Source organism: Theropithecus gelada, chromosome 2, assembly GCF_003255815.1.
Source record: "Theropithecus gelada isolate Dixy chromosome 2, Tgel_1.0, whole genome shotgun sequence".
NCBI classification, from domain to species: Eukaryota; Metazoa; Chordata; class Mammalia; order Primates; family Cercopithecidae; genus Theropithecus; species Theropithecus gelada.
This window is the reverse complement of record NC_037669.1, coordinates 141,683,527-141,702,512: the sequence shown is the minus strand read 5'-3', so window position 1 is coordinate 141,702,512 and position 18,986 is coordinate 141,683,527. Positions and strand designations below refer to the sequence as shown.

The 18,986-nt window shown below is 38.9% G+C and overlaps 2 protein-coding genes across 6 annotated transcripts in view; one reads left to right on the top strand and one right to left on the bottom strand.

Moving 5' to 3' along the window:
- Positions 1 to 1,426: 1,426 nt before the first annotated feature.
- SERP1 (stress associated endoplasmic reticulum protein 1) overlaps positions 1,427 to 18,986 on the bottom strand; it is a 58,143-nt gene continuing 40,583 nt past the window's right edge. Inside the window, exons 1-4 of one of the 2 annotated variants that reach the window (XM_025374818.1) lie at positions 5,654 to 5,942; positions 5,470 to 5,608; positions 5,128 to 5,203; positions 1,427 to 3,917 (exon numbers count right to left, since the gene is read on the bottom strand). In XM_025374818.1, coding sequence (XP_025230603.1) covers positions 3,877 to 3,917; positions 5,128 to 5,203; positions 5,470 to 5,553 — 201 coding nt within the window. In that variant the 5' untranslated portion in view covers positions 5,554 to 5,608; positions 5,654 to 5,942 and the 3' untranslated portion in view covers positions 1,427 to 3,876. Of the gene's footprint in view, positions 3,918 to 5,127; positions 5,204 to 5,469; positions 6,614 to 18,986 lie in introns of those variants that run through there. The other variant, XM_025374817.1, reaches the window with a different exon arrangement.
- Positions 6,124 to 18,986, top strand: part of EIF2A (eukaryotic translation initiation factor 2A) — a 34,021-nt gene continuing 21,158 nt past the window's right edge. For 2 of the 4 annotated variants that reach the window (XM_025374808.1, XM_025374810.1), the window contains exons 1-3: positions 6,223 to 6,267; positions 12,132 to 12,201; positions 15,382 to 15,456. In XM_025374808.1, coding sequence (XP_025230593.1) covers positions 6,240 to 6,267; positions 12,132 to 12,201; positions 15,382 to 15,456 — 173 coding nt within the window. In that variant the 5' untranslated portion in view covers positions 6,223 to 6,239. Of the gene's footprint in view, positions 6,268 to 12,131; positions 12,202 to 15,381; positions 15,457 to 18,986 lie in introns of all 4 variants that reach the window. The other 2 variants (XM_025374807.1, XM_025374809.1) reach the window with 2 other exon arrangements.

The window sequence follows — 18,986 nt, the reverse complement described above, 5'->3', positions numbered from 1 at the left end:
AAAATTAAAGACAAAATAATTTTAGACTTTTCGACATCACAGATGAAAAATGTTTTATTTTTTATTTTTTAGACGGAGTTTCTGCTCGTTGCCCAGGCTGGAGAGCAATGGTGCGATCTTGGCTCACTGCAACCTCCGCCTCCCAGGCTCAAGTGATTCTCCTGCCTCAGCCTCCCAAGTAGCTGGGATCACAGGCATGTGCCATCACAGTCGGCTAATTTTGTATTTTTAGTAGAGATGGGGTTTCGCCATGTTGGCCAGGCTGGTCTCGAACTCCTGACTTCAGGTGATCCATCTGCCTCGGCTTCCCAAAGCGCTGGGATTACAGGACTGAGCCACCGCGCCCGGCCCAGATGAAAACTCATTCAACAAAACTCTAGCAAAATAATTTTTAAAAATGTAACCTTGAATGTATCACAGTGGTAACATTACTGACCCTTGCATTTTTGTGCTGTAGAGGGAGCACCAAAAGTAAATTTGTCACTAATTTTTTTTTTTAATGCACCCATAAAAGGACGGATTCCTTTTTCCTTCTTTGAATTGGCAATTTTAAAAAAATTAAAGAACTTCTGTGAAAGCAGAAGCAAAGAGCTCGTGAAAACAGAAGTGTTCTAAGTGCAAGTTTTGCAATCATTCCTATTACCATAGGGTATAAGAAACTTTGGTTCGTTTCTGCTCTCCCCCAATTAGCTCTGTGATGAAAAAAAACAAAAAACTTTATCTGGTTTTACTTGTCCTTTGAAATACTTACTACGATTGTGGTTATGCTTTCGTTTTATGTCTGTTCCTTCTCTACTGCTCTGAAAGATATTTCAGTGTCAGGACTATGTATTCACAGTTCCATACCTGGCATGTAAGTTATTCATTGACTAAAATGCATGTTTTTGTTAATCTGTGAATTGAAGCAGTTGGATTAAATTTTCCATGTCCCTTCTATCTTTATGTTTCTGTGATACATTTTAATTTACTTTGAATTACCTAAGCCTAGGCAGTTAATTTTTTCCCTTAATTTGTAGCCTTTTATTGCTCATTAATCCTCTTTCTAAATAAGGACATGTGTCCTAATTCAATTTGAAAATAAAGTAGTACGAGTAGCTAGCGTGGTACTAAGTTTAGACAGGAAATGCTTCTCTGAGGGAGTGCCACAGAGTTTGCTGTTGCAGCCAACCAACTCCTACCTCTTGAAGTTAGGGTTTGCATCTAAAAAATAAATTTAAAAACTAAAAAGCCAGGTAAAGGCAAATCAAACTTAAAAACAATTTCGAAACGGAGAATCTGGTGTTCTAAGTTTTACAGATAATAAAGCACAGTAAAGTTTTGTCGGTGAACCTGCGATTGAGCCCAGCAACATAATCCAGCTCTACATGGTCGTCCTTTGTACCAACAGACTCCAGTAACTTCAGTGAGAAGAGTCATGGCCCTGCAGTTGACTATCCACATTTCTTTAATGTAAGTCAAAGCCCATTACAATGCATCCTGTTACAATGGAAATCTTATTTTTGGAAGTCCACTTATTATTTTGAGCAATATTATATACAACCCAACAGATAAACAGATACAATAATTGACAACTTGTTGAAATGTTAGAGCTAAACCACAAAGAGTAACTGAGTAATGCTGTGCTCAACATTAGATGATCTATAAAATTCAACTGGCAAAGGGAGATCAAAGAATTGTGCTTTATCTTGAGCTTGAATTGGATGACAAGGAGATTAGGAAATCCTAAGTGGAAAAATATTCAAATCATTGTGCTTTCTATATATTTTTCTTACTACCTATTTCCAGTTATAAATCTTACATCTGTGCCTCTGCATACCATTTAAGTACAATACTAAACATTCTTTAAAATCATTTTCTACTAACTACAAAAGGTACACTCAGATAACTGTAAAAGCATCTGCTTTTAGAAGAAAAGCATCAAATATTCAGGGAACTTTATTTTTAAAGAATAAATCAAATAAGACACAGCTTTCGTTTACCCAAACATGCATAATCCGACCTAAATATAAAATGCACTTAATTGGTAAATTACACATGAAATACAAAGGGAACGCAATTTTACATATGTAAAATGATTGCCAGCTATAGCAATTTAACAGTCAAATTTATCAGAACATTGTACATTAAAAAACAAAAACAACTTAAAGCCAATTATGTATAGTAAACCAAGGAAAATTCTGATATGGAATGGTTTGACTCAAAGCAAAGAATAAGGCACCTGCTATGAATTTAGCGCAACCATAAAACAGAATTAGTTAACCAAGATACTTGTTTCAAAAAGGGAAACAAGTACAGAAATTGATAACTGGGTGAGAAAGGCAAGTAACAATTTAGTTAAAAACCTGCTGGCCCAAGGTCAGTTGATTAATTTCTTATTCCAGAATAGTTAAGTTCCTGAAAGTCCTTAACCACTCCGCTCCCTTACTGCTCTCCACGTTTGAGGGTATCAGAAGCCCTCTATGAGGTTCACACTGTGTATAGACTAGGTAGCAGATTTCCCTTCTGTTCCTCTTAAAACAGCTTATTTTAAAAGAAATATCCTGAGGCAATTAACAAAGCAAACACAAGCAGCTTTCTTTCCAACGCATTAATACATAGACACTGCTCAGGTTTTTATTCACCAAGTTATGGCTAAGTATACAAACAGCCAGTACTTGCAGTTTTCAACAGTACTAGAAAACCCAAAACCTGTCCTATCACCCTCACCCTTACCATTAGTAAAACGTAAATCTGATCAATCATAACCTATAAAATCATATAACAAAGGGAAGACTAAAGACTGATCATTATCAGTAAATCCATTCAATTCCAGATGCCACTTTAGGCTGATGTGTCTAGGACCCTAACGGCATTTCAATCATTAATCTAGAAAAGCATTTCCAAACTAAGGATAACTTTGTAGTTGATGTGCCTTTTTTTTGCTATTAAAAGTGCTATTTAACATGCTAAAATAAAATATCTTATGGCACATTGGACTCAACAACATGTTCTAATGAGGCATCCATGTTTAGTAGTAGTTTTCCCTAGAATTTTGTTTGGCATAGTAAACCCCTTTGATACATTAAAATAATTCTGGTTAAATCAATGTAACATAATAAATGTAACATAAACAAACCTTCCCTGATTGACTTCACTCCACCACGGCAGCTTTTAATGAAACCACAGTAACTGATTAGGTCAGAAAATGATCAAGTTTTTTCTATGGCATCTTGGGTTACTATACTCACTCATGCAAAATCCAAGGTAGTGTAATGGAAACAATATTGGTAAAATAGATGTTGTGGCTACAAGCATCTCCCTTTATATTAGACATTTAGAAGTTTTTAAAAAGTTTTAGATGCTAAAGGTTGTGGCAAAACTAGGCTGTGTAGTTGTTCGATTTATAAGCACCTTATTACAGGACAGTTACATGACCCTATAAGGGAGTGTGCTTTCAGTTCAAGAGTAATAAAGTGCCTAGCTATATAAAAACCACAAGACTTCAAATTGTAATTTAAGCTAACTGCATTTATACATTAGGGTTAACAAAATCTAGACCCTGTCTATGCAGACTTAGACTAATTGTTCATAGTGTTTTAATAACCACATAAAAAAACTTACTCTTAATTGACTGAATAAGTAGGGTCCACTACTGTATCTTAACAATCAAATTTTATTGCTTTATTCATGTGGTGTTTTTTGCAAGGCACTGTGGTATGGACTAGAAAACTTGGAATGACTCATGAAGAAACCTTGGAATGATACATGAAGCATGATAGGAAAGTCATTCTGAGGCAGGATGCTTTACTGAATTGTTTTCAACCAGGGTATCAAACATCAGGAATGAGTTCAAGTTAAAATTCACAGGAGAATGGAAACATCTTAAGGTCAGTCACTTCACATGCCCATCCTGATACTTTGAATAATCTGGAAAATTGCTGTAAAAAGAAAGAGCAAATATTAAAATAAGCTTTGAATAAAACAGGTCCAGTGACTAACAAATATTAATTAAGGTAGCTGAAGAATCCAAAGGTACTCTTACATTTGCAAATGGTACATAACTTCATTATAATAAGTGACGACAGGCCTATTTGAACAAATAAAACAATGAAATGTCCCTGAGTTATTTTTTTTAATCTTAGCTTCGCTGAATTTTATGTCTAAGTATTACCAAGAGAACTTCCAGATAAGTAATCATTTTACAAAGAACTTAAAGCACCAAAGCAAACAGGTTTTTCCAGCATAGAATTATTTTGGTTTATCCCTAAATAATTAAGCATCCTTTTAAGGCCTGGCCTATAACACAAGCATGTTTCCTCATTCTCACAAAGCTGAAATTCAATAATCTTCGGGTTATATAAACTGCTTGGCTCTCAGTCATTTATCAGGAAAGTTTCCAATTGGTAAGTGCAAAAGAAAGGCAAAGTGAAACGTTAAACAGAAATCTCAGTAACTTTAGAAAGTGGAAAACCAACATCTACTTCAATATTAACAGCTTGCATATTAAGATGATAAACGAAGAGAGGAAAGACCTTTTTTTTTGTAATCTATTTGCAAAGGCAAGTGTCTGTTACTCTGACAGCAGGCTGCCCTGACAATTTTTTTTAAACCATATGTCAAACGTTTCTTTTATTAACCTAAAAACATTTGACTCACATTAAAATGCCAATCAGGTACATTTCCTCTACAGTGAATCAATTCTTTGCACAAGCTTTACTTCATAAAATATACTCAATTTTGACATTAAGATATTAAATTCTGGTATATGTTAAATCAAGTGCTAACATCTGTATGTACATATTTATAAGTTCCTTTGCAAAGGCTGATAATGAAGTTAAAAAACATTCTAAATTATCATTCCGTTAGGTTTTGTCCGGTCGTACATTTATTCCAACTCGATCATTACCAAGACTTGACCTCCTTTCTGATCTCCTGTGAGTACAAATTAAGCTAGGAGAAGTTTCTGGAGCACTACCCTCTGTGCATATGTGGAACAAGTAATTTGGTTCAGATGAAACAGAATTATGTGGAGTCCTCGGCAGGTGGGTTGAGAACTACGCAGGTAGGACTCACTACTGACCGGTCACCACGTCATCCCAAACCCTTTCAACCCAAGACTCTACTGATGGGAGCCCGCAAGACACTTACCAGAGCCACAGACAACAAAAATGAAGAGAGCCAATAACCAGGGTCCTACAGACGCCTTCTCTTCGGGGGCATTTCTCTGCAAAAGCGAAAATCCACCATTTCAGATGCAGACAAACCACTCGGACCCCAGGCTCCCACAGCCCCGATGGCCGGTCCCCTCACCCACAGGTCTCCCCTTCGGTTCCCGAGCCCCTACAGTCTGGCGGCTCGCAGACTCGGGCCCCTACCCCTCCACAGCACAGCCCACAGTCGGCCGGATCCGGGAGAAAACGCGACGCGGCCCCAGGGACCCCGACTGCGCCCCGGCTGCGGAACGCAGAGGGGCGCCCGCTCTTTCCTTACCGAGGTCTTGGCGACGTTGCCGCGCTGGGTGATGTTCTTGCTGTGCTTCTCGTTGGCCATACGGATCCTCTGCTTGGCGACCATCTTCGCGGCGCCACCACCTGCCCCGGCCACCCCTCGGACTCACTCGCTCGCTCGCCTGCCTCCTCTCGAGCCGCTGCGAGGCTCGGCTCGTGGTGCCCGCGCCGCCGGAGCGCCGAGGTTCTCAAGCCAGGCGCTGGCTACGGCCGCTGGGCCTGGGCGCGGCAAGCGCGGGGACTGAGCACAAGCCGGGCGCCGGGCGCCGACTGACTGGCCAAGCCTGGTGGGTGCGCGGGAGGAAGATAACTGGCCGCCGGGTCGTTCTCGCACCGCAGTCGCCGCCGCTTTGGCCGCCGCCGGGAGCGCGGAGTGAAAGAGGAAGGAAACGCAACGCAACAACGGGAATGTGCAGCCCGCCGCCTCGATCTACTTTGGGTTCGGCTGCCAACGTCAGCACTAGGTGGGCTCCGCCCCGCGGAAGTGCGCGCCCCTCCTGCTAGAGAAGGAGGGCGAAAGCAGGCGCACCCGCCCCAGTCCAGCCCTCCCAAGCTCGGTCAAGCGTCGCCCCAGATCTGTGCTTGCGCGTTCGGGCGCCTTTTCCGCGTCACTCCGCAACCGGAAGTGAATTGGCCCCGAGGCTGATGGCTCCGGAAACACCAGCTCGCTGTTTCCACGCAGGAGGAGACGTGTAGGGGCCGGGTTCGGCCCTCGTGAACTCTCACCCGAGCCTTTTCTCTTTCCGGGACAACATGGCGCCGTCCACGCCGCTCTTGACAGGTGAGTTCTGAAGAAGCAAGGGACTCTTTCTTCAGACTAGTTTCTTATTTTTGTCTTTGAGAACTACCCGAGGAGCCCGAAAAGTCTGATCTGCCTTTTCTTGTGGCTTGCGGAAAGGCCAGACTATCTCTTGGCTTTCTTGATATAGCGTGGCAGTCGGAAGTGAAGTCTCCGCCTCTGGGCTTTCGTATTCCCCCTCCCTTTCACTGATCCATCATTCTTGCCTGCGGATTCATCTTCTACAGGAATAGAAGAAGGGGGAGAAAAACAGAATGTGGTAGTTGAATTTGTGACACCTGGGTCTGCAATACTGGTGTTACACGGGCCCTTGTGAAGTCATTTAGCTCTACAGTAAGGACAAAGACAGAGTTAGTCCACTAGAATGACCACGCACATTAAATACACCTGGACTTAAGTAATTCCAAATTCTGGCCTGCCTTCCTTAATGAGGTTTGTAGGACTGAATAGGGAGAGTGGAGCTGTAATGCAGATTTCAAATGAAGGTGGGGTTGGAAGAGGATATAGCAGTGAGCATGATAGAGATATTCTAGCAACATTTTATTTTGAAATGGTTATGAGCATATTAAAAGTAGAACATTAGAGGACTTTTGAAATTTTGAAGCTGAAGACAGAGTGTGTAGTGTTGAAGAAGATAATAAACTTAGATTGGACAATGCTGGGGAAGTTGCTTTACTAGGTTGTGGCTAGGAGTATTTGCATGTGAGTATTATGTAAGGGAAAGAATTGGGAAGGAAAAGAAGGCTTTGGTTAAGTTCTGGTAACTATATAGAAGGAAAAAAGTCATTAAGAGAAACGTCTGCATTTGAGGAGGAAGGCTATTTCCTCCCTTTTCCCCCATCCCCTGAAAGGAACCTTAAGGGCCGGGCGCAGTGGCTCACGCCTGTAATCCCAGCACTTTGGGAGGCGGAGGTGGGCAGATCACGAGGTCAGGAGATCGAGACCACCCTCGCTAACATGGTGAAACCCCGTCTCTACTAAAAATACAAAAAAAATTAGCCGGACGTGGTGGCGGGCGCTTGTAATCCCAGCTACTTGGGAGGCTGAGGCAGGAGAATTGCTTGAATCCGGGAGGCGGAGGTTGCAATGAGCGGAAATCGCGCCACTGCATTCCAGCCTGGGCGACAGAGCGAGACTGTCTCAAAAAAAAAAAAAAAAAGAAAGAAACCTTAAAACATTTTCGCACTTTTTGCCAGTCTACGTTTCTATTTCTACATTTTAAAATCTTTATTATTAAGCACCATGCCCACTGATAGTCTGTCTTCTACAGTTTAGTCATCATTTATCAAACGCTGGCTATAATGTGCTAGGTAATATGCTAGGCAGAGACTTGGGCAAAGTTACATAATAAATTTTTTTTAGGTTCGTAAAGGTAGCTTGTTATTCACAATTTTTAATACTAAATTCTTATTTGAACTCTAATGAAAAAAATACGACATTTAAAAATCTGATAAATAACCTCTCCTTTAAAAATGCCTACAGTAGTTAGTTCCTCACTGCTTACAGGGTAAATTCCATCCCACGTAGCATAGGGTATGTAACCATTTATAATCCTTGAATTGCTCTTGAGACTCATTTATTTCCTTGCTATCCCATCCTATTTTGTACTCCATCAATACTGAACTGCTTGTGAGTACCTTTGAACAACCTGTTTCTTCAGTCTAGTACTATCCTATGCCTCTAGTTGATTTGGCAAACTCTTTATCATCTGTTGAAATTAAAATTCATTTTAGATATCATTGCTCTGTGAAGCCTTTCCTCACACTACCCAGATAGAGTCAGTCACTTCCTGGGCTATTTTTGTACCTTAAGTATATTTGAAATTTTGTTTCACTTACTAAGTAGGATAATTAGACATTCACTTGCCTTTCTCCCCTGCTAGACTGTGAGTCCTTCAATGTCAGGGACAGGGTCTTATTCATATCTGTCTTCTCAGTACTAGTGCAGTGCCTGGTAGACAATAGATATTCTAAATCAGGGGTCCCCAACCCCCTGGGGCCAGATTGGTACTGGGCGAACATTACCACTTGAGCTCCCCCTCCTGTCGGATCAGTGGGGGCATTAGAGCCTCATAAGAGCGCAAACCGTATTGTGAACTGTGCATACAAGAGATCTAGGTTAGATTTATCTGTTTAGACTATCCTTCTAAATGAAGGATAGCCACTTTATAGTAAATTAACCAAGGATGACAGTTGTCTTACAGTGTTTAAAATGAGGGAATTTGTAAGAGCTTAAATGTTGTCTGTTCAGTGTACTCTTCGTATTCTCATATTCTTAGAGGCCCAGAGAGATTAAGTGGTCAGATTCACACTGCAGATTGGCAGGATTAGGATCATACTTATTCAGATTGCTCAACTCTGTGGTCCATTTTTCTTTCACTAGAACAAACTGTTTAATCTTTTAAGCATTTTCAATGTACATATTTCATTCAACAGTAGATTATTTTACTTCCAAGATCTTTTGTTAAATTTAGACTCATGGGATTTTAGAGCTATGAATAGCTTGCAGATTAGCCAGTAAATTTTGTTAACCCCAACTCTTAATTGGGAATGACAAGCCAAAGCAGGTGAAAAAGGAATTTTTTTTTAAACTCATATAACCTAAAAGCCTCACTGCTGCTAGATCCAGATACTCACATGCTTCAGAAATCTGTTTTTCTTTCTTTCTTTCTTTCTTTTTTTTTGAGACAGAGTTTCACTTTTGTTGCCCAGGCTGGAGTGCAATGGCGTGATCTTGGCTCACTGCAACCTCCACCTCCCAAGTTCAAGCGATTCTTGTGCCTCAGCCTCCCGAGTAGCTGGGATTACAGGCATGCACCACAACACCCAGCTAATTTTGTATTTTTGGTAGAGATGGGGTTTCACTGTGTTGGTCAGGTTGGTCTTGGACCCCTGCCCTCAGGTAATCCACCGGCCTCTGCCTCCCAAAGTGCTGGGATTACAGGCGTGAGCCACCACGCCCGTCCAGAAATCTGTTTTTCTTCATCTCTAGGCTCTTGCTTTCCTCCAGATTAAATTCATCTTTAAACTGACATTCAACCAAACACCCAGCTCCAAAGGAAAGAACACATTTTTGCCAGTAGTCTCAGCAAAAATCTCAAGGCTAACTGCCTTTGACTTTGCTTGGCTCATCTTTGTATCAGTCAACTTTTAATCATGTAGTCAGGACTAAATTATATTCTCACTCCTGGATACTCCTCAAAAGAAAATGAGAGCTTCCTAAAGAAGAGGAGCTGGGTGCTAGGCACATAAAACAGCAATGTCCATTATATGAAATTCACATTGTCTAATCTGCTTGACCGGTTGAAATCACAGAGATAATTTGTTCAAAATTGAGTCATTTTCCTAAACTAATACATAGTTCAGTGAATGTAAGAGTTGGGAAAAGTATCATATTTTAAAGATGACTACACACCTGCCATAGGATCCTTGTTATTGAAGCCCTGTGTTTTTCTCTCTCTAACGCAGGCCTAGAGCAATAAATAGTATATGAGTGTCTAAAAAGGCTAGTAAGCTTTGAAAAGATTATGTAGATGTTTAATGTATTTCACACAGCTACTGTGTGAATCTCTGGCGTTTATTTGTTGTTTTAATGAAAAGAACTGCTTGCATTGTAGATTTTTCTTTCTGCTAGAACATATTGCCGATCCCATTTGATTGAAGAGGGAAATCTCTGAAAATGGGGAATCACACAAACTCAGAATACACTATATTGAGCTAACTTCACATCGTATTTAGTTTCACGTTCAGATACTTGTAATTAAAAAGGACTCCTTGTTAGAAAGTTACATGTAGAAAAAAATTGTTTCAGTATTGAAAGGTTTTTTAGTCTATATTTATTTTTGGTTTTATTAGTTATAAAACAGTTTATGTTCTGTTATGGACCTGATTTTGTGTTTTTTCTAATAAACTTTGTATCCCAGCTTATCAAGAGTAAATTAATTAAACTGTGTATCCTTTTATTAAAATTTATATGAAACTACAAAGTAATTAAATCTAGCAAGGCATCTTAGAAATACAAAATGTCAGTTTGGGCGAGGTAGCTCACAGCTGTAATCCCAGCACTTTGGAAGGCTGAGGAAGGCAGATTGGATTGCTTGAGCTAAGGAGTTTGGACCAGCCTAGGCAATATAGCAAAACCTCGTCTCTGCAAGAAATACAAAACTTAACATGGCTTGGTGGTGTGTGACATGATCATGGTTCACTGTGGCCTTGACTTCCCAGGTCCAAGGGATCCTCCTGCCTCAGCCACTCGAGTAGGTGGGACTACAGGCATGTGCCACCATGCCCAGCTACTTTTTGTAGAGACAGCATCTCCCTATGTTGCCCAGGCTGGTCTCGAACTCCTGGTTTCAAGCCATCTTTGTGCCTTGGCCTCCCAAAGTGCTGGGATTACAGGTGTGAGCCACCACGCCTGGCCTGAGCCCTATTTTGTTTTCCAGCTTCATCATCCTCTAGCCACATAGGCCTTCTTCCCATCCCCTTGATGCTCTGTCATTTTTCTTTCCATGGGGTTTTTGCACTTGTTACTGTTCTCTTTGTTTGTTAACTGCCATTGATCCTTTACATCTCAGGATACAAAACACTTTAAAGGATGCTTTCCTTAACCTTCCATTTTTAGGTCAAAACTCTCTATTATACCCTCAGTGGTACCATATAGCTTTCCTTTGATGCTCTAAACACAGGTATACAGTTCTGTATATTTGGCTAATTATTTGATTACTGTTTGCAAAGTTCAATGAGGTCAGAGACAAGGCTGATTTTCTTTCGTATTATATCGCCAGTGTTCAACATAGGGCCTAGGAAGTAGTTTGTTCATTTTTTTTCCTGCTAAGCATTTGTTGACTAAATGAATCTATTTATTTGGTTCAGCTTTAGAAGCATTTAATTCAACCATTTAAAAAAGTATAGTCTAGGCTAGGCGTGGTGGCTCACACCTGTAATCTCAGCACTTTGGGAGGCTGAGGAGGGAGGATTGCCTTAGCCTAGGAGTTCAAGATCAGCCTGGGCAACAGTGAGACTCTGTCTCTATAAAACAAAACAAAACAAAACAAAAGCCAGGCAGGGTGGCACATACCTGTAGTCCCAGCTACTTGGGAGACTGAGCCAGGAGCATCACTTAAGTCCAAGAGTTTGAGATTGCAGTGAGCCTTGATCGTGCCAGTGTACTCTAGCCTGGGTGACAGCAAGACCCTGTCTCAAAAACATAAATAAAATAAAATAATTTAAACATAGAAATAAGAAGTATGGTCTAGTTCTGTAGATGATTATTTAATCTTGAACTTTGTTTCCACTTCATTTTTTAGGCTATTGCTGTCATTGGGGCCTTAGTAAATGAATATGTCTCATTCCACTTGTTCTCTTAGTTTGAGAAATTGTGAATATATTAATAATGCCTTATGTTTCTAAAAAGTTTAAACATATACTATATTTTTTTATTACTTTATGTAAAGCATACAGCTATCCTGTGTTCTGATATTTCCATTTTACAGATTAGGTCACAGATTCAGAGGTGGTAATGTATCCAAGATTCCACAGGCAGTTATAAATTTAGGTCAGCCTCTGAGTTCGTGTCCTCTTTACCATAAGACAGCTGCCTTTCTTTCAGTGATGACAAAGTTTCGAGTTTTTATTTAAAAAGTTACGTATTTCTCAGCAATTATATGATTTTATGTAACAGAGTAAGAAAATATGCCCTTTTGTTGCTAATATTCTATAGTTCAATGAAATATTTAATGATTTCATTAATATTTTTACTAAAGCTATTTTTTTTTAAAAAAAGACATTTGTGTTAACTGAGTCTTTATTAACAAAGTAATTGTTGTTCTTTTTATTTTATTTCTTTAGTCCGAGGATCAGAAGGACTGTACATGGTGAATGGACCACCACATTTTACAGAAAGCACAGTGTTTCCAAGGTACGGTTTATTTTGTTAAGTAATGTTATATGTTACAGGGAACATACAGTACAATCTAAAGTGTTTTGTTGGTGGTGTGTTTTGAACAAGAAAGGAAAAGAAGAGATGAATTCGTTTGTATTGTATAATATTGTATTGTATAATGTTAACCGAAGATGAAGAGAATACATATTCTCTATCAAGGAAAATGATCTTCAGATCTGAAAATAGTAACTTAAGCCTATCTATAAGGTAGGGGGAGCAATACTAAGAAAAAGTGTAGACACTAGTGTGACTGAATACAAGCCTTTAGTTTACAAGAGTTTTAAGGAATGAGAAAAACTTGCAAATTTGATAGCCAGATCGCTGCCAGTAATCTTAGTGAAATCATAATGAAAAAGATATTAAAAAGGGAGGACATATATATACACATAGTATGTAGCTAGCTAGCTGGTTTTTTTTTCCCCAAAAAGACAATGGACAAGTAATCCAAAAACTAGTTAAAAATGCTTATCTATAGGGGGAGAGAGTTACAGGATGCAGGGGACACATCTGTGAAAGAGCTTTGGTATAGTTTTGACTTTGGACCATATAATTGATTTAAATTTAAAAATTAAAGGCTGGGCGCGGCGGCTCACGTCTGTAATCCCAGCACTTTGGGAGGCTGAGGCGGGCCAGATCACCTGAGGTCAGGAGTTTAAGACCAGCCTGGCCAACATGGCGAAACCCCGTCTCTACTAAAAATACAAAAATTAGCCGGGCGTGGTGGTGGGTGCCTGTAGTCCCAGCTACTCTACTCAGGAGGCTGATGCAGGAGAATCGCTTGAAACCCGGAGGTGGAGGTTGCTGTGAGCCAAAATCGTGCCACTGCACTCCAGCCTAGGCAAAAAGGTGAGACTCTGTCTCAAAAAAAAATTAAAAATAAAACAATGGGAAACTAAAATAAGTAATTCTAGGTTTATATCAGGCTGGTGGCATAACCATATGAAAATGTGCAAAATTCTTTTATTTGAGACTAAGTTTCGCTCTTGTTGCCCAGGCTAGAGTAAGGTGGTGCAATCTCAGCTTACTGCGACCTCTGGCTCCCGGGTTCAAGTGATTCTCCTGCCTCAGCCTCCCAAGTAGGTGAGATTACAGGTGCCTGCCACCATACCTGGCTAATTTTTTTGTATCTGTAGTAGTGATGGAGTTTCACCATGTTAGCCAGGCTAGTCTCAAACTCCTGACCTCAGGTGATCCATGGGCCTCGTCCTCCCAAAGTGCTGGGATTACAGGCGTGAGCCACCGTGCCAGCCTAATAGTTTTATTTTAACTAAAAGTTGATATTGTCATTTAAATCTACTATAGGATAGAGTAAATTAATTGTATTAATGTCGTTAGGCACCAAGATTTTTCAGCATTAGAATGAAAAGATAGACTTGCCTGTATCAATATGAACTCATGATTTCTTTTCATAAAACATTTGCATTTCCTAGTTCTATCCAATGAAAAGGCCTGGAAGCAGCAATAACACAGTAGCAGTGAATACCCCAGCTCACAGATTGTGATCTCTAAATACAGTTCTTCACTAAAAGGAACCACTTCCTTGGAGAAGTGGTCAACTCGAGGTCTGGGAGAGAAAATGTACAAGTTGCAGTGGGGACTTTTGTGCCAGAAAGCAAAGAAGCTATAAAAGACTTAATGAGATTTTGTTAAAGGGTCGTAGGAATCAACTTGAAGAGATTCACACCAACCTAAGATGGGAACATTGAGAATTATGAATAGAAAGATAAAGCGTGTCAAGTATATAAATGCTTCCCCCAAAAATCCCCCCTCTATTTAAACCTTACTGGTCAGCATTGATGGTTGATGGAGTCCTCACTCATTACTTTGAAAATTGATAAATAAAGGGAAGGAATCAAGCACTTATCTTGCCTTATACAAACTGTTTATCAGAGTAACCAAATGGTTGATGATTTTGAAAAAGAGCTTTGTAGACGAATTCCAGTTAATAAATACAGAATGGATGCTGGATCAGACAATTACCATTTTGTCATCCTCAAGAAATGAATCTAGGCCACTGGTTCTCAAACTTTACCAAGCATCAGAATCATCTGAAAAGCTCATTAAAATCCAGATTACAGCTCTCTTTCCAAATGTTCTGATTCATTAGATCAGCGGTAGGGCCCAATAATTTGCATTTTTAACAAATTCCCCAGTGATACTGATGCTGCAAATCTGGGGACCCCACTTAAGAACCACTGATCTAGGCAGATGATCATCAAAAGATGCTGAAACCTTTAGCTGAACTGTTTGATGACTGTTAATGGGGAACTTTATAATCAGGCTGTTGTCATCTGACTCTACTGACCAGTGACTCTACCACCACTATGCCTGGCTAATTTTTGTATTTTTAGTAGAGACAGGGTTTTGCCACGTTGCCCAGGCTGGTCTCGAACTCCTGACCTCAGGTGATCTGCCTGCCTCGGCCTCCCAAACTGCTGGAATTACAGATGTGAGCCATTGCACCATGGGAAAGAGATTTTAAAAATGTTTTGATATCTATAAACTGAGTGTAAACTGTCATTATTGTGTGATTGCAGAAGCACAAATGTCATCTTCATTTGTGCCGATGAATTAATGCAAAGATAGTGTAAGGGATGTATTAGTCAGTTCTCAATGCATTTGTTGTTATTTTGCAATTCAAATTATTTTTTAGCCAGGAAGTTTTCATCTCATGTTGTGACTACACTAATGTACATCTACATGTGAATAGATACACATTTCTTTTTGGGTATTCATTATCACTGGGTGATGTATTCATAATAAACATCTTCAGTTCAGAGATACAGTACTTAGAGTTTTGATTACTTGATAGAATATTCCCAAGTAGTTAAGTGAGGAGCCTCTTATTGTTATACTTTCTATCTCGACACATAAGAAATTGATGGAAGGCCTACCACACAAACTTGTTCACCCAAAAGGCTCTATTTTTTTTTAATCCATCTGTTAGTATGAAATCATTTTCCAGCTTACTTTACAATGTTTGTTAGCATTGCATTTTAAAGTATTTTGGCAGATGAAAGCATTTGGGAATTTTCTTAAATTTGTGCAAGTTCTGAGTTATTAAATTGATAGTGAAATGGTTGACTTTATAATCAGATTTTTTTGAAAAGTATTAATGCTTATTCATTTAAACTTTTTTTTTTTTGTCATTTTCAGGGAATCTGGAAAGAATTGCAAAGTCTATACCTTTAGTAAGGATGGGACCTTGTTTGCCTGGGGCAATGGAGAAAAGTTAGTGTTCATTTACATAACATATTTTGTGTATCATGAATATAAACACTGGCATTATTTGAATAACAGATATTTGAGTGTCATTAATAAAATCCATCTTTTAATGTCATGATGTAGTGAGATATTACCTCTCATTACACAGAATACCTTCAAAGTTGTTCATTTCTATATATATGCCATGACTTGCTTGAGTTATCTAGTTACCTAGAATTAAAAATTAATGTATGAAAAACATAATTTAATGCTAAAGAAACTGAGAAGTTGTTTTAAATAGTGCTCTAAGTTATTGGTTGGAGTTTCTTAAATCTGCACTAACACTGAGAGAATAATTCTCTTTACTCATTTAATCCTAGATGTAGATACTCTTTATCTTTGCTGTTAAATTGCTAACAACTGCCTGCAGTTATTATTATTAATCTTATGTATATAAAAGTGTATGTTATTCAAAAGAATGTTTAGTATAATATATGTTACATAAAATACCAGTTTACAAAATTGGTCTTGCACAAAAAATTATGTTGATTAAATGCTTATATTTTGTTAAGAAAACCAGTCCTTTTTAATTTTTCAAGAGTTACTACAACATTTTATTTCACAGACCATGCAAATGCCCAAATACTTGATTGGCTTAAAGTTATTTACATTGTTTTAAACCACATATAATACTGTTAGGTTTTTCAAAAGGGAGAAAATACATGCATTAGTTTGAAAAGCAAATTTTAAACGTTGTTCTTTACAATGGTAATGTATTCAGAAGTCTTTCAACTACCAGGTGAGATTGGATTAATAGTTGCTTTTTAAAAATTGACTACTAAAGAGAACATGTTGAATTAGTTGATTCACCTTTTTTAAGTAGCTGGCAGAATTAGCTTTTATAATTTAAAAAAATTGGTCTTTTATTCTTTTTCTTTTTTTTTTTTAATTTTAATAGAAACAGGGTCTTGTTATGTTGACCAGGTTAGGCTCAAACTCCTGGGCCCAAGCAGTCCTCCTGCCTCGGCCTCCCAAAGTGTTGGGATTATAGGTGTTAGCCACTGTGCCCAGCCCTTTTTTTTTTTTTTTTTTTTTTTTAAGTTATTGAATCTACTACTCTCTCTCTCTCTCTCTTTTTTTTTTTTTTTTTTTGAGACAGGGTCTCACTGTGTCACCCAGGCTGGAGTGGTACAGTGGCACCATCTCAGCTCACGGCAACCTCTACCTCCCAGGTTCAAGCGATTCTCCTGCCGCAGCCTCCCCAGTAGCTGAGACTACAAGCTGAGCCCACACCACCACGTCTGGCTAATTTTTGTATTTTTAGTAGAGATGGTGTTTCACCCTGTTGGTCAGGCTGGTCTCTAACTCCTGACCTCAAGTGATCCACCCGCTTCATTCAGCCTCCCAAATCATTAGGATTACAGGCATGAACCACCTCACCCAGCCTGAATCTACTACTCTCAAATCATTAATAATATAATTATAATGAGTCTTATCTACAATGTTAACAGTTTTAATCTCAGCCTCAAAAAATAAGATGTGATCTCAAAATTTCTTATTTTGTGTAACCTATTGTGGGTACTTAAATTTTATTTTTTAATCCATATTTTAGTTTGTATTATTTGAGTAATGAGTCAATCGAAATTTACTACCTAATGGGCTATACTATACTTCTTTTCGTTGTCTTTTTTGTTTTGTTTTTGAGGTATTCCTTGTTCTTCTAGCTTAGAGTTTGTTGAATAAGTCTATTTTTACCTTGGCAGTTATTGTTAATAGTTCACTCGTATCTGCACTTAACCTTCTGTTGGATTCAACTCTGAATCCTTTTAGTATGTCCCCGTATGTCATGTCCATGATTTTAATAGATTTCATCTATATTACGTTTTAGCATTTATTTCATTAAAGTGCTGTGACCACAATGGTACTTATTGTTCTGGGCCAAGAGAACTAGATTTCATGTATTGATTGTGGTCTTTGTTCAGTTTCTGGTTAACTAAGTCAGAAACCATTATGATTCTTCCTTAAATATGTTTTTTCTTAATTAAAATAAACATCCGTCATTAAACTAAGAATAACTATTAAAGACCATCAATTCTGAGGAGGCTGTGGTTGAAAAGCAAAGAAAAAAATGAAGGTTAACAACAGCAACAACAAGAAAACAAGAAAGCGTCTCGTAATTCTAAAATAGGTTATTTGCAGCAAGTTGTAAAGACTTCCATGTAGATGTCTGTGTTTAAATAATATGTGGTAGTTTTTCATTCTTTTCAGTGACTGCTTATCTTAAACTCAGTTATCTTCCTCAAACCTGAGTAGAACAAAGTTACTTACAGCAACTTCTGGAATAAGATGGAGTGTCTTTTTTTTTTTTTTTTTTTTTTTAACACCCCAGAGTGTTTAGTACATAAAAGCAAGCCAGGCCAAACTGATTTCAAAGCTTGGCTGTGGCATTTATCAATAGTATGATCTTGAGCAAATTATCAAATCATTTTTCTAAGCCTAAATTTAAGCACATGTAAAACAGAAATGATGACGTTTATAAGATTGTTCTAAGGATTAAATGAGAAAATGTACGTAAAGTGGTTAGGTACATAGAAAACATCCCAAAATGGAACTGCTTTTATCATACAATTATTGTCATTTTTGTCATTGTACTATAATAATTCTTAGAATCATATCTTTTAAAGATTGCTCTTGAGATTGTAGTAGACGTCAAATGTCTCCTTACTGATTTCCCTAGCTGCTATAGCTTCCATTTATTAAAAAAAAAAAAAAAAAATTAATTGAAATGAGATCTTGCTATGTTGCCCAGGCTGGTTTTGAACTCCTGGGCTCAAGTGGTCCTCCCACCTCAGCCTCCCAACGTGCTGGGTTTACAGGCATGAGCCACTGCACCTGGCCCATTTATTCAAATTTAAAAGTATACTTTTGTGGGCCAGACACAGTGGCTCATGCCTGTAATCCCAGCACTTTGGAAGGCCAAGGTGGGTGGATCACCTGAGGTCGGGTGTTCGAGACCAGCCTGGCCAACATGGTGAAACCCCGTCTCCACCAAAAATACAAAAAATTAGCCAGGTGTGGTGGCATGCGCCGGTAGTCCCAGCTACTCGGGAGGCTTAGGCCAGGAGAATCACTTAAACCCAGGTTGCAGTGAGTCAGGATTGTGCCACTATACTCCAGCCTGGGTGACAGAGTGAGACTCCATCTCAAATAAAAAATAAAACCAAAGTATACTTTTGCCATTTTCTCTAGCACCTTTGCCTTTCCTTTGATTGACAGACCTCAACTTCTCTGTAGATTAGTTTTGTGTTCACTTATAGGCGTTTTTTTCCTTTTCAGCTGAAAGTGGAATCATCCATGTGTCTTCTATTTTATATCGTTTCCCAACACTAGCCTTATATAGGAGGCTTTTGGTAAAATATATACTTTTTTTTTTTTTTGAGACAGAGTCTCACTCTGTTGCCCAGGCTGGAGTGCAGTGGCACGATCTCAGCTCAGTGCAGCCTCTACCTCCCGAGTAGCTGGGATTATAGGTGCCCACCACCGCACCTGGCTAATTT